The following is a 15,553-nucleotide window of genomic DNA, read 5'->3' on the forward strand; positions in this document are numbered from 1 at the left end:
GTCCAGATCAGTGGTTTTTACACCAGATGCAACCCTCCCCAACATATCCGGCACGAAGTATGCACTGACTTGTGCAACCCCAGGGGCTGGGCATTTTTACCTAACCTGTAGGTCTTTGGACTGTGGGGAAACCAGAGCGCCCAGAGGTAGAACATGAAAACTCCACATGAAAGGGCCCCCATTGGCTGTGAAGTTCGAACCCAGAACCTTCTTGCTGTGAGGTGACAGTGATGGCCACTCCATCACAGTGCCACCCATCATCTCAAGACACCATGTCTGAAGAATTTGCCAGTAGATGGCCATCTTCTAGCTCGTATTTTAACACACTACGGTCTCCACCCACTGACTGAAACCATCCATCCATTATCTCTAGCCACTTTATCCTGTTCTACAGGGTCACAGGCAAGCTGGAGCCTATCCCAGCTGACTACGGGCGAAAGGCGGGGTACACCCTGGACAAGTCACCAGGTCATCACAGGGCTGACACACAGACAACCATTCACACTCACATTCACACCTACGGTCAATTTAGAGTCACCAATTAGCCTAACCTGCATGTCTTTGGACTGTGGGGGAAACCGGAGCACCCGGAGGAAACCCACGCGGACACGGGGAAAGCATGCAAACTCCGCACAGAAAGGCCCTCGCTGGCCGCTGGGCTTGAACCCAGGACCTTCTTGCTGTGAGCCGATAGTGCTAACCACTACATCACCGTGCCGCCCCTGACTGAAACCTTTTTTTTTTAATTAATATGCAAACATTTTTACAAATGTAATATAAAAATATTTAGTGCTGTAACTACATTGAGTATAAATGCTTTTCTTATTAATAATAATAATAATAATAATAATAAATTGGCTCCCAGACTACTACCAGGAGTTGACCGTGAGTGAACATCTCTCTCTGAACATGTTAGGTTAAACAGACCAGGACTGTCTTCCTCAGGTGTTTGTGAGAGGACCACATGCTGTCAATGACGGGAATAATCGCAAGGTCATACACTCGCGTTCGTCCATAGCCTGTTAGCCTCCTGAAGAACACTGTACACCATGATGGTATGAATGTTTAAACTGCAAGAGATTCAGGGGAGTGTTCATAGTGGGTTAATGCAGCAGAACTCACCTCTGGCCTTTTGTGGTTTCTGTAGCGAGCACTGGGAACATAATAAATCTTTTATATTAGGCCTCCACATGTGACTTTTATTATATATGGTTTTGATGTGGTTTGGTGGACTGGGTGATGTCCTTGTCAGGGCAGTCTTCAAAAAGAACTACTTTTTCTTCTTGTGTTTGCATTTGTGTTTGGAAAGCTGCATGTACATACGTGTTTTTGCATTCCACATCCCTCCTAAAGATATCAGCAAATTATCTTTCCTAATTCGATATTCAAGTTTGCAGAATGTTGTAGTTCTGATCATTTGTACATAATAACCTATGAAAATAACTTGTTAGGCAGCCCATACTATTCATTGTTAGTCCTGGGTATGACTTGAAACTGCAACCGGTGGCAAGTCTAAGGTCTGGGAGGACTTGAGTATCGGAGAAAGTGGAGTTACCCCTTAATCACCATTACTCCCAGGTCTGCTCTGACCCAGAGTGTTAGCACCTGCCTGGGTTCCAGCTGTGGGTTAAATAGTACATCACCAATAAGGCGCTGGCAGCAGGGCGCTTTTCGGTACAGTGTGGCAGATGAACCCAACAGGGTCAATGGCACACCACCAGATGGCATGCGGAAGAGCCACTCAAATGGCCAACGGATGGCATCACTCGGCAAGTCAGTTGTCACTGTGGGGCAACTTCCATAATGGTCACGTCTGTGGCACTCTTGTGCACCGCTTGGCATCAGGTTTGGAGGTCCAGAGAGACAACACGATGGAGGCACGACATCACTTGTCTTACCTTACTGTGCAAGGTGCTTCATTAGGAGAGGAACTCTGGTGCGGGTTTCGCAGCCCATCTCTGTTTCTGCAGATCCTAATGAAGCAGTCATCATCGCTAGCGATGGACAGCTGCCGACGCCAACTATTCATTGTGCATACGTTCATTTTTCTGGTCCTGGCTTGCAGTTAGTTGGGTGTGAGGTGAGTGTAAAATACTGGGAGGAAGGACATAAACTCAGCAGATGTTTTATTAAAGGTAATCCATGAATCATAATCGGTGTCCATAGCAGAGGCAAGAATACAGGCAGAGTTAAACAGGAACTGGCCCGAATTAAAATGAAGGAAAAAGGTGCCGGTCAGGACCTGGAAGATGAACAGAACTTGGTAAACATGGCTAGGAAACACACGACATTTTAATGAACGAGACAAAACAACAGACCAGCCAGGTATGCATAGACAACTTGATCAATGAGTGAACTGGTGAAGGTAATAACCAGTGGCAGGACTGAACTAGAAACCAAAACAGTATCACATGGCTTTCATTGCTAAGGGAAAGAAGAACTCATGACATTGGTTAGTTTGGGAAAGATTTGTATTTTAGTTGCACTTTTCATTTGGGTAGTTAGGTAGTTTAACCTACGGTGAGGCCACAACACTTCTAAATTAAGACAACACTCACAAATGCAGAAAACGCGCATCAATTCGACATGTAGTTGCATCGCGACACATCTTGAGTAAGACAAGGATTGCAAACATGGAGAACACAAACAAATACAGCCTACAGCACATGCAAAATTTGAGAACGTGTCTACTGCAAATTCGGACAACACACAAAAACAAACACACTTCAAGTAGCCACAACATAAAAGATGTTGCCACAAGACCGAGAGGTTTCCGCCCGGAGGACTTCCTGATGGAGCCTTCAATGCTTCAAGGGCTGAGTGAGTTGAACTTTTTGATTATTAAACTCTTAAGATAGCTATATTTCCCCTTTTTTTCCTGAATAGAGATATTGATAACGTTATTTGTTGATGCTAGCTAACCAAGCAATAGCTAAATAAATTTAAGTTCAACTTACTCAGACTGCGAAGCATCAAAGGGTCCGGTGGAAACCTCTTTGTATTTGCAGCGCATTTCTGTTTTTTCACGTGAAAGGTTTCTTCACCTCTGGCCCTCACCATCTCGAGATCAGTCCCCCCGTGTCACCCAGACGTCTGGGGGTGAGTCTCAAAAGAAAGACAGGAACCCTATGAGTTCACAATCTTTATCCACAAGTCCCCCATGAGACGAGAGAATACAGGAGATTTTATATGTGTGTTATCTGTGGATGAAGTGACATCACTGTTTGATATCTGTCTGTGTCTGTGTGGATATGCAGCTGTGGGTGTCTATGCTATGTGTGTGCGTCGTAGGATGTCAGACTATGGTGTGATGGTATGATGACGTAGGTCAGTAAACCTTGGACTGAGCAAAACACATCTTAATTCCATCAATATGTATGTGTGAGTGAAACCTTGGATCAATGTCCTGTATACATTTCATGTCAGCGGATGTTCTTAACGACAATTTTTAAACAAAGACATGTTTAGTCTAGCAAAGAAGTGTCTTCTCCCCTGGACGAAGGTCACACAGTAACTTGGTCAAGTTACACAGGAATAGTTTAGAATCACTGTTATAGTATATGTAATAGTTTAAAATAATAAAGGGTCTTAAAAAGCTCTAAAATATTAAAATCATAAAGTCTTAACACTAAAACTATAAAACTAAAGCGATCACTTAATGCAGCTTTAAATCTACATTAAATCTAACATTCAATCATTTCAATTTCAAATTCAACACTGGTTAAATCTAACAGCATGCGTTGTATGAATTTGCAGCAGACACGTGATCAAATCAAATTCTTGCATGTGCTGTAGGCTGTATGTGGGTGGTTCTCCACTATAGTTGCAAATTGGGATATGGACCTTGAGCAAACTGATAAGTTCATAAGACAGAATTCTGGTAGCCAATTTTGGAGTTTTATCAAAGTATCTTCTTATTGCACGATATGGCAAAATTCATGGTCAAAGGTCAAGGTCATTTCAAGGTCAAGGTTGCCCTTGTCTCTGTCAGTACACAAACAGGTCTCTGAAATGCCTAATAAATCCATAATCTCTGACCAAAATCAAAATGTAATTGACCCCAATTACAAATCTGGGCCTTATTATAAATAATTCTATTTGAAAATGTTTATTTATCACAATAGAACAATAAATATATGTATTAAAAGGGTGCAGTGTTTGTGTACTGACAGCATGTTTGTGTACTGACGTTCAAAAATAAGACAACGAAGTTGATTATTTGAGCAGAACAGTAATAGATTTAATTTTTGAACCTCAAAAATGGCAACGACATTAACCATGTGTTAACAAAATTAGGAACAAAACATATAAGAACCTAAGGCAACATTTCATGACACCAATTATAAAGTAGCCTAATTTAACATTTCCTCACTTTTCTAAATTTGCCTGTGCTTTTGACATTTTAGTCAATCCAAACAATGTCCAAATTCATGACTACACCAGGCGCTGGATAAATGTCCCAATCACTACACCAAATCTGGGTGATTTTTTACTAGTTGGGTCCATGTAGATGTAGGAATCATCATGTGCCTAGAGTTCTTGGAATTTCTGGTGACGGGGGCACTCTCAGAAATTGACTAGGCCTAATCAGAAAACCTTTAAAGATATCCTGGTAGGATACATGTACTAGGCATAGGCCTATATACTAGTAGGTTGACAAAAGGGATCGAGAGACATCAAACTGTCATCCTATCAAATTGGTCAATACACTAACACAATAGTCAGTACACAAACAGACCCCGGTGTTAGTGTATGGACAAATAGTTCATCATCTGGTCACCAGGGTGCAGATGTGTATATGATGCCTGTGCATTGTAGTCTAGTTGAAAGGTCTTCTAACTCACATTCATGGCACAAACATGTTTTCATGACGAAGCTGGGCCTACATCATTCTAGAAGTGTTAGTGTATTGACTGCTATTATCTCATCTCATTATCTGTAGCCGCTTTATCCTGTTCTACAGGGTCGCAGGCAAGCTGGAGCCTATCCCAGCTGACTACGGGCGAAAGGCGGGGTACACCCTGGACAAGTCGCCAGGTCATCACAGGGCTGACACATAGACACAGACAACCATTCACACTCACATTCACACCTACGGTCAATTTAGAGTCACCAGTTAACCTAACCTGCATGTCTTTGGACTGTGGGGGCACCCGGAGGAAACCCACGCGGACACGGGGAGAACATGCAAACTCCGCACAGAAAGGCCCTCGCCGGCCACGGGGCTCGAACCCGGACCACCTTGCTGTGAGGCGACAGCGCTAACCACTACACCACCGTGCCGCCGACTGCTATTATAAATTCTGTTAAAAATTGCCATACAAACCTGAACAATGCTGGAAAACTACCACAATATGAAATTCAATGTTTCCCTCCCTTGAACTTGTGGGATTCCCACAATGCACTGCAGTCATCTCATTAGAATAGTTCTGTCCATTTTCCCCAGGTGTCTCTAGTTAGTACTGTTAGTGTACGGACTTAATTACTTGGGACACCAAAAATCAATTTCTTGGCGGGAAAATTTCTGACTAGTATTGGAAATATTTTCAAAATGTGCTTTTCTTCATGCTGCATGGACAATATTGATCATATTTAAATGGGTGACACAAAATAATAACACCAATAAATATTTTTCAGCAAGAGTTTATTTTCCTTCTGGGATGTATGAGACACGCATTTTGGACCCCCTTGGGTACTTCCAATGAAAAATTCTACCAACACTATTATATTTGAGTGGATAAAATTTAATATCAATTTTTATCAGGGCTTTGAACCGGTTCAAGGAACGAAAACGAAAACCGGGAACTTTTTCTATTTCACATGGAACAGAAACGAAACCAGAAACTTTATTATTTTTTATGTTCCGGAACAGAAACGCTTATTAAAAATAATGGTAACCGGTTAATACTGGTTTTTATTTCGTTCCTCAAAGTTTCCGTAGCCTACAAATAAAAAAGTCATTCTTCTCCTGCGCAAGTTTCTATGACCCGCTGGGGTTCACTTCCTGTGTGACGTTCGCTGACTGAATGGAGAGCGCGGGAAGGTGTTGCGATGTTGCACCCGGGTCCAGATTAGGGCAGAACCGGCCCTGGCTACATTTCAGGTGTAGTTTGTTTTATGTATGTATGTACTTGCATAGATGTGTACTTGGTCTTCCAATATGGCGCCTAACAAAATCTCGCGGCGCAGTGACGTCATGCGGTAGCCCTCTATAGGGCCTGACTAGCCTTTGGTAACACACTAAACGAATTATCTTTCATTTTTGGCACTTTTTCTGTTTGTGTAGATGGGAAGACATACTGAGAATCCAAATCGCCAACATTTGAAATAATAATTGTTTTGAATTATTTCTTGTCTTATTTAATGAAGGTTGTAATAGAATTAGCCGACATTTGGCTTAAGCTGGATGAGACAGAGACATAATTTTATAGCCATTTGTTAAACCGCTGATAGGGAACGTAATTAACCGTTCCGGGAACGAAATTTTTTTGTTCGAACCGGTTCGGGAACGTCTATTTAATGGTGGAACCCAAAACCGGAAACGTTAAAATTCCGTTTCTGTTCGGAACGAACCAACAGGAAAAAAATTCTGGTTCAAAGCCCTGATTTTTATAATCAATAGGAAGGCATATGAACACAGACACCCTGATTTTATTTAAAGGCCTGGTCTCAGAATACTTGTTAAGTGAGGTGACACCAATTTGCAACTATAGTGGAGAACCACCCATTTGTTCACGTTTTCTTTGTTTGCAATCGTTTTCTCAGTTTGCAAAACGTTTTGTGAATTGATGCATGCGTTTTCTGCATTTGACAACGTTGCCTTAATTTCAAAGTTGTCGTCATTAGGAAGTGCTGTGGCCTCTCTTGGCCACCATTATTAACCTCTGTAAGCAGTGTTCGGTTCATGTTCAAAATTTGTGCCTTGTGTACAAGTTTTATTCAGTCTTTATTCAAATGAAACCAAGCAAAATCCGACCACATCACCCTCGCATGTTCATTGTTGTACAAATGGGGAATCCATGGCCTAATGGTTTAGAGAAGCAGCTTTGGGACCAAAAGGTGACTGGTTTGATTCCCTGGACCATCAAGAATGGTTGAAGTGCCCTTGAGCAAAGCACTTAACCCCCTACTGCTCCCCAGGCAGCTCTGGGTATGTTGTACCCGTACGTCGCTCTGGATAAGAGCGTCTGCTAAATGCCATTAATGTAATGAAATGTTGGACGAAGTTTTATTTTGACCTGGTCTTCTCCAGGTTAACTTACTTAAAGTAAAAACGGTCACATGACCTGGTGGTCTTGCTATAAGAGATCGATGCGTATGATATTGCAAGGAAAAGTTGTAAAGCAGAAGTTTAGCGTCTCTTATTTTCTTCTTTTTGTTTGTTTATTTGTTTGTTTGATAAGTCTGGCTCACTGGCAAGTTTTAATTCCAAGACCGACAGATTTGTCAAATTCTGTCATATTGTTCCGAATACGTTTTACAGCAACGAAGACCAAATGCTCCAGCTTTATATCACTCAGAAGACCATCTGCTGTTTTATAACTTAATGCAATCAGTATTCATAATTTCTCAACAGTTATTACACACACCTCACTCTGTCCGTTTATTCTGTTTAGTGAAGTTCGAGGCTTGTCATCTGAATGACTGGATCAGCTTCAAGAGCAGTGACCCCAAATTCAGCATCCGTCCAGACGGCTCTCTGTACGCCGAGCAAGATGTGACGAACCTGTCCGAGCCTGTACGCTTCGTGGTGACGGCTCAGGGAAGCAAACGCACTCGGATCTGGAAAACGATTGTTCAACTGGTCATCAACAGACACCCACGTCCTCCCCTCATAAACCAGGTGAGACGCGAATTTCGCTCTGCAAGAGAAAAATCTAGTTCCACCTTGGTGATAAATCAAAGTGGAAAATAAATAAAAAAAATTACGGTCTGCATCTTCCTCATCTTTTCATCCTCATGGGATCTCTTGAGCATTAAATTCCAGTACAGATCCCTCATATTTAATTGCAAATTCCATTACTGAGCATTGCCTGAGGGGGAAAATGAGGGAAAAAATTGCCTAACATTTATATTTGAAGTCTGTAGGCGGTTTAAAAAATGAAGTAATATGTGATGTGGGCGTCTCGCCTATAGCACTAGCCTTTTTTTTTTTTTTTATCAGAAGGAAAGTGCTTTTGCATTAAAGAATCACAGGGTCATGATTAAACATCTCACCAGCACAGCACATAGCAATTATAAAGTGCATGGAATAATTGACATTGATGAAGTTAATCTCACCACCCAGGTAATGTGTTTGTGCCGCTGGCAGGATTTGATACTACAGCAATAATTGATTGTGTTCCAGCAATCATCAGTTTGAAAAACCAATTGGTTATCAGTTGATTCACTCAGTTGCAATGGGTTTGTTTGACTCACTCTCACTCACACACACACACACACACATATCTGATCATGTACTCTCCTGGAAAGGCATTCTAATTTGAACGGAGAGCTTTTAGCATACGTTTAACTCTGGGCAAAACACCAAATGGCATAATCTAATTTTATTATGTAAATGTGCAAATACAATCTCCAGACAATAGTCACTCCTCGACACATTTGCTCATGCTTATCTGAGCAAATCCGTTTGAATGCACATGCTGATGCAGCCATGATTTGCAGTCATAGTGTATGAGTAATCGGACCATATTTCATCATGACTGCTCTTTGACAATGCCTTTAAAGCTGACGTTTTCATCTTCGTGTCATTCCTTCCGTTTCTAATCCATCTCCTGGGTCCAGATGAGAAAGCGGTCACGTTATTAACTAAGAGTCGTATTCGAGGTGGAGCTAGGAGGACTCTAATATAAAAATTGTCCAGCTGTACCGAAACCGTATTCAGACCTCAGATGAAGATGTGCAAGGATAATTACGACTTTTGGACGATTCATGCAGCAATATATTCGCAGTATACTAGACTCCTTTTAGATGTTTGAGTGTGTGCCATCTTCTCATTTATAGATCGTTTTGTCTTTTTTAAAGGGGAAGAAAAGGCAATATATACAGTTGCTGATGTGACAAAGTAACGTATTCTTAAGTCTCATCTCATCTCATTATCTCTAGCCGCTTTATCCTGTTCTACAGGGTCGCAGGCAAGCTGGAGCCTATCCCAGCTGACTACGGGCGAAAGGCGGGGTACACCCTGGACAAGTCGCCAGGTCATCACAGGGCTGACACATAGACACAGACAACCATTCACACTCACATTCACACCTACGCTCAATTTAGAGTCACCAGTTAACCTAACCTGCATGTCTTTGGACTGTGGGGGAAACCGGAGCACCCGGAGGAAACCCACGCGGACACGGGGAGAACATGCAAACTCCACACAGAAAGGCCCTCGCCAGCCCCGGGGCTCGAACCCAGGACCTTCTTGCTGTGAGGCGACAGCGCTAACCACTACACCACCGGGCCGCCCCGTATTCTTAAGTATTCTATCAAATTTATATACTAGAAAACAACAAAATATCTTGGTAATTGTAAATATAATAGTCGGTACGCTAAACCGCACAAGAGTTGCCATTTTTAAAAGACCGTGACGTCAGCGCTACCCACTGCACTAGGAGAGAGAGAGCGCACGGACTGAGAGAGAGAGAGAGAGGGCGCGCGGCCAGAGAGAGAGAGAGAGAGCGGACTGAGAGAGAGAACACTTTTGGAAAGGACCGGGAAAAAAAAAATCATGCACTTGCTGCCCTTTTTCTGACTTTGAGCCCCTGCCCCTCTATAATCCTGTGCACGTCCCTGACTGTGGCATTGTGTAGCCGATCACTTATAGTTCATCCTACTTTCCGATTCACACGTGCTATTCCCAACCGCAATGAGCCAACACAACTGGGCACATACATACGTCATGAGTGTTACGCAGAGAAAATGAACGTGCATTCTGATTGGATAAAATTAATATCATGGCGGGCTGTTCAAACTGCGGAAATAGTTTGCTCGAGCTACTTTCAAAACACTATAACTTTCCAACCTTAGAACAAAAAACTTTTCTAAGTCTTGAATAAGGTTCATCAATGTGTGTTTTATTGTTATATTTACTCTATATATTGCCTTTTCTTCCCCTTTAAATGATCTCTTGCTTGTTGCATCATTTTACATTTGACAGTAAAGAAAGGAAAATGTGGTCTGTTTATTCAGTCCATATTTTCTATCCCCTTCTTTTTTTGGTGGGGTAACTGTTGAGATCAAGTTACCACTTCCGAACACGGCCCTACAAGCTTCAACAATACACACCAAAGGTGATTAAAAAGTTTTCATCGTTGATGTCTGAAATCATCTATTCTGCATTTATGTCCTGATGCAAAGCCAGAAAGTTTCTTTTTCCTGCTTGACGCTGATCGGTGAAGCGGCACGCACGATTATAAATTTGATTCCCTTTGGTACCCCAGCACACATCTTGGCGAGTTGGTGTGTACCTGGTTTATGCAAACGTCCTTCCCATCGGCATTGGGACCGTTCCTGCATCCAAAGTGACCCAAAAATGACAAACTGCAAGAAAGGACTAAGGCTTCTCCAGGGAGGAGGACGTGTGCTCCTCTCGCCGTGTCCCTAACCCCTCACATGTCCCTGCCTTCTGTGCAGCCATTTAGAGAAGCCTGTCTATGCCAGGCTGCTGAAGGACATCCCTCCACACACACGCACACTTGTACAAATATCCTAAATGGGCTTTGGGATTAGAACAGGATAATCGGTGTAAAAGGCCCTGTACAGCTCCCTAACACACATCGCTCTTTTGAATGAATTGTTAGTCTCATGATAATATTAGCGAATACAAGCTGCTGATTAGATGCGATTTAGAGTGCAGTGTGGAATCTTTAGAACTTGCAGTACACTTACTCAATGTCACAATTATGCCCCCCCCCCCCCCCCCCCCCCCCCCCCCCCCCACACACACACACACACACACACAAGCCTTAAAAGTTGATGCCCTGACTAGGATAAATCAGATTCTATGAGTAATTCAATAAGTAATTCAAACTTAATTAGATTTCTAGTCCCCTCAGGCTAAAAAATGTGAACAAGCAGACAGTGCTTTAAAATATATACATATATATATATATATATATATATATATATACCGCTCCGCTGCATTTAACCCATTTGAAGCAGTGAACACACATACCTAGAGCAGTGGCCAGCTACAGTGGTGCTTGAAAGTTTGTGAACCCTTTAGAATTTTCTATATTTCTGATAATTATGACCGAAAACATGACCATCCTAAAAGTAGATAAAGAGAACCCAGTTAAACAAGACAAAAAAAATTATACTTGGTCATTTATTTATTGAGGAAAATGATCCAATATTACATATCTGTGAGTGGCAAAAGTATGTGAACCTCTAGGATTAGCAGTTAATTTGAAGGTGAAATTAGAGTCAGGTGTTTTCAATCAATGGGATGACAATCAGGTGTGAGTGGGCACCCTGTTTTATTTAAAGAACAGGGATCTATCAAAGTCTGATCTTCACAACACGTTTGTGGAAGTGTATCATGGCACGAACAAAGGAGATTTCTGAGGACCTCAGAAAAAAAAAATGTTGTTGATGCTCATCAGGCTGGAAAAGGTTACAAAACCATCTCTAAAGAGTTTGGACTCCACCAATCCACAGTCAGACAGATTGTGTACAAATGGAGGAAATTCAAGACCATTGTTACCCTCCCCAGGAGTGGTCGACCAATAAAGATCACTCCAAGAGCAAGGTGTGTAATAGTCGGCGAGGTCACAAAGGACCCCAGGGTAACTTCTAAGCAACTGAAGGCCTCTCTCACATTGGCTAATGTTAATGTTCAGGAGAACACTGAACAACAATGGTGTGCATGGCAGGGTTGCAAGGACAAAGCCACTGCTATCCAAAAAAGAACATTTGCTGCTCGTCTGCAGTTTCATGGGTGCAAGTTTTCCGGCATGTGCCGGAAGCTCCGGTTTTTTCGGTTCTGAAAGTCATTTTTCCAAATCGTATAAATCCGTTGAGATTTTCGGGGGGTGTGACCCTCTCACTGTCTCACTCTCAGCGTATTACCGGGTTACCGCGGTACAGTCTCTGCACGAGACAAATCTTTTCATCTCGTCTTCGCCACAAACCTCATTCAATTTATACGCCGCTCACCGACGAGCGGTCCTGACTAGCCCGTTGTTTCACGGTGTTATACATGTGTTTCACGCACGTAGCATGTTGTTCGACCAAATCAACACAGCTATTCCCATGAGTCGCCGTTTCTTTGGGTGCAAGTTAGAACGGTGCTTTTGATTGGCTCACTGTTAACTGCCGTGCAATGAAACTTCAGCTTTTATAATAAGCCTTATTTCACTTCGCTCCCTTGTGACAGATCCACGTGCTTTGCCTCTGGTTGCTGATCAAAAAATGTCAAAATGAAGTTTTTATCGGAAGGCTCCAATACAAAAGAATTAGAAAAGGCGTCTAGAAATAAATGGGAATGGTTAAGCGAGTGTGACAAAAACGGTGACAAATGGGGAATATGGCTGAGAAAACCGGACGTCCCGGGAGTTGCGTATTGTGACTGCTGTTCAAAGACTATCAAGGCAGGTCTTGAAATAAGTTTGTTAGCTTTATCATCTTTTCTAATGTGGTTGTTAGGTTGAAAACTCATTTGTAGTCAGTAATGGACTATAAAATATAGATATTTTCGTATATGGAAAACCTGAATCTTGTTATTTGCTAAAATCCAGGAGTTTCTGAGGACATCAAGACATGTGGCCCCTTATTTTAACTCAAGCTGTGTATATATTGTAAAAAAGGTATCACAGCAAAAGCATATTAAACATAGTTGTTTCTACATTTAAATTAGTAGTTGCTAGATGTTTTGAAATATCAAGCCTTGTACTTGAAATATTATTTCAGATGAATTGATGGAATGTATTAAACATTTTATGTGAATATGCAAATCATATAACTATTATTATCAATGTTTGCATGAGAGACAACCATTTTAACTTGTAATTTAATTTTTTTTTTCGAGCCCTAAGGGGGGCTCACCTCCCTTTGTACCCCCCCGCATGGCTGCGCCATGCACGTCTGACTTTGTCAGACTTTTCAGGTTTATGAAAATTTTATACTTACAGTACACCCATGCAGTTTGCTAAAGGTCACGTGGACAAGCCAGAAGGTTATTGGAAAAATGTTTTGTGGATGGATGAGACCAAAATAGAACTTTTTGGTTTAAATGAGAAGCGTTATGTTTGGAGAAAGGAAAATGCTGCATTCCAGGATAAGAACCTTATCCCATCTGTGAAACATGGTGGTGGTAGTATCATGGTTTGGGCCTGTTTTGCTGCATCTGGGCCAGGACGGCTTGCCATCATTGATGGAACAATGAATTCTGAATTATACCAGCGAATTCTAAAGGAAAATGTCAGGACATCTGTCCATGAACTGAATCTCAAGAGAAGGTGGGTCATGCAGCAAGACAACGACCCTAAGCACACAAGTCGTTCTACCAAAAAATGGTTAAAGAAGAATAAAGTTAATGTTTTGGAATGGCCAAGTCAAAGTCCTGACTTTAATCCAATCAAAATGTTGTGGAAGGACCTGAAGCGAGCAGTTCATGTGAGGAAACCCACCAACATCCCAGGGTTGAAGCTGTTCTGTACGGAGGAATGGGCTAAAATTCCTCCAAGCCAGTGTGCAGGACTGATCAACAGTTACCGCAAACGTTTAGTTGCAGTTATTGCTGCACAAGGGGGTCACACCAGATACTGAAAGCAAAGGTTCACATACTTTTGCCACTCACAGATATGTAATATTGGATCATTTTCCTCAATAAATAAATGACCAAGTATAATATTTTTGCCTCATTTGTTTAACTGGGTTCTCTTTATCTACTTTTAGGACTTGTGTGAAACTCTGATGTTGTTTTAGGTCATATACAGAAAATTCTAAAGGGTTCACAAACTTGCAAGCACCACTATATGCTACAACGCCTGGGGAGCAGATGGGGGTTAAGTGCCTTGCTCAAGGGCACTTCAGCCCAACCTTCAGGCCATGGCTACCCCATGTTAACCTAACCGTCTTTGGACTGTGGGGGAAACCGGAGCACCTGGAGGAAACCCATGCAGACACGGGGAGAACATGCAAACTCCACAATGAAAGGCTCCCGTCGGCCACTGGGTGCAAACCCAGAACCACTTTGTTGTGAGGCGACACTGCTAATCACTACACCACCATGCCGCCCCAATTGTGTCTACACAATTTTCTGTCCAAAGTTTTCTTCCAGAAAAGGGTCATGTGAAGGGGCGTGATGAATCAGGCAAGGATACATCGTGACTGATAAGACCCCATCAGGAAGCAGACATGGGTGTCCGTGTCATCGTTTCCAGTCGTCTCTGTTTTTGCCTATCGACACGAAAATGCTACCCCGGAGTTTTCAAATTGTAACGGGGCCCAACATAATTTCCAAAAATCTCCTTTTTTGGGGCTTGAAAACTCTGGAGTAGTGTGGACGACATCAGGCGTAATCATAGCAAAAGTGATGTGTTTTAAAACTAAAACACATTAAAATTAACTTAGCCTTATTTTGTTGAGGATAACACCAGACACTACTGCTTCTGCTAAATGGTAGCTGTGAAGGGGAGTCTGGGGCAGTCTGGAAAAGACAAGCTCTCAAAACTCGAGCATACTGTATTAGAGATAAAATATGAAATATTATAGAATGAAGAAAAAGTCTTGTCCTTTTCAGATTTGGTGCTAGAAATCAAATGCAGTGATTCATTGATGAGTTCCATAGGGTTTGGCAGCAAAGGGAAATATGGGTCTGATTCTTATGACAAAGAAAATAATCTCTTCTTTTCCAAAAAAAAATCTCTTAAAATTGCTTGTACTTTGCTTGTATTGCATGTAATTTATTTACTTTATTTATTTTTCAAAGACTTGTGAGCGGGCGGCACGGTGGTGTAGTGGTTCGCACTGTCGCCTCACAGCAAGAAGGTCCGGGTTCGAGCCCCGTGGCCGGCGAGGGCCTTTCTGTGCGGAGTTTGCATGTTCTCCCCGTGTCCGCGTGGGTTTCCTCCGGGTGCTCCGGTTTCCCCCACAGTCCAAAGACATGCAGGTTAGGTGAACTGGTGACTCTAAATTGACCGTAGGTGTGAATGTGAGTGTGAATGGTTGTCTGTGTCTATGTGTCAGCCCTGTGATGACCTGGCGACTTGTCCAGGGTGTACCCCGCCTTTCGCCCGTAGTCAGCTGGGATAGGCTCCAGCTTGCCTGCGACCCTGTAGAACAGGATAAAGCAGCTAGAGATAATGAGATGAGACTTGTGAGCAATTTATTTAAAAATAAGTTATTCCAAGAAATCAAGTTGTACATGAGTTGATAGTCGACAAGGTGCGTAGCTCCTGAGTTGGCTATAAGCCATGTATGACAAGATTGAGTGGAATAATTGTTTTATTCTATCCACACTGATTGGATTTTGAGAAACAGAGCATTTTTATTTATATTTTTTTGCAATGAGCTGATATCCTCGTAGTACAGTAGCCAATCAGAGCGTGCGGTTGCT

At 42.2% G+C, this 15,553-nt stretch overlaps 1 protein-coding gene across 1 annotated transcript in view; it reads left to right on the forward strand.

Moving 5' to 3' along the window:
• Positions 1–15,553, forward strand: part of LOC132874213 (cadherin-4-like) — a 362,483-nt gene that overhangs the window by 335,620 nt on the left and 11,310 nt on the right. Inside the window, exon 4 of the mRNA XM_060910202.1 lies at positions 7,617–7,843. Coding sequence (XP_060766185.1) covers positions 7,617–7,843 — 227 coding nt within the window. The remainder of the gene's footprint in view (positions 1–7,616; positions 7,844–15,553) is intronic.

The sequence above is a fragment of the Neoarius graeffei genome, chromosome 26 (assembly GCF_027579695.1).
Source record: "Neoarius graeffei isolate fNeoGra1 chromosome 26, fNeoGra1.pri, whole genome shotgun sequence".
NCBI classification, from domain to species: Eukaryota; Metazoa; Chordata; class Actinopteri; order Siluriformes; family Ariidae; genus Neoarius; species Neoarius graeffei.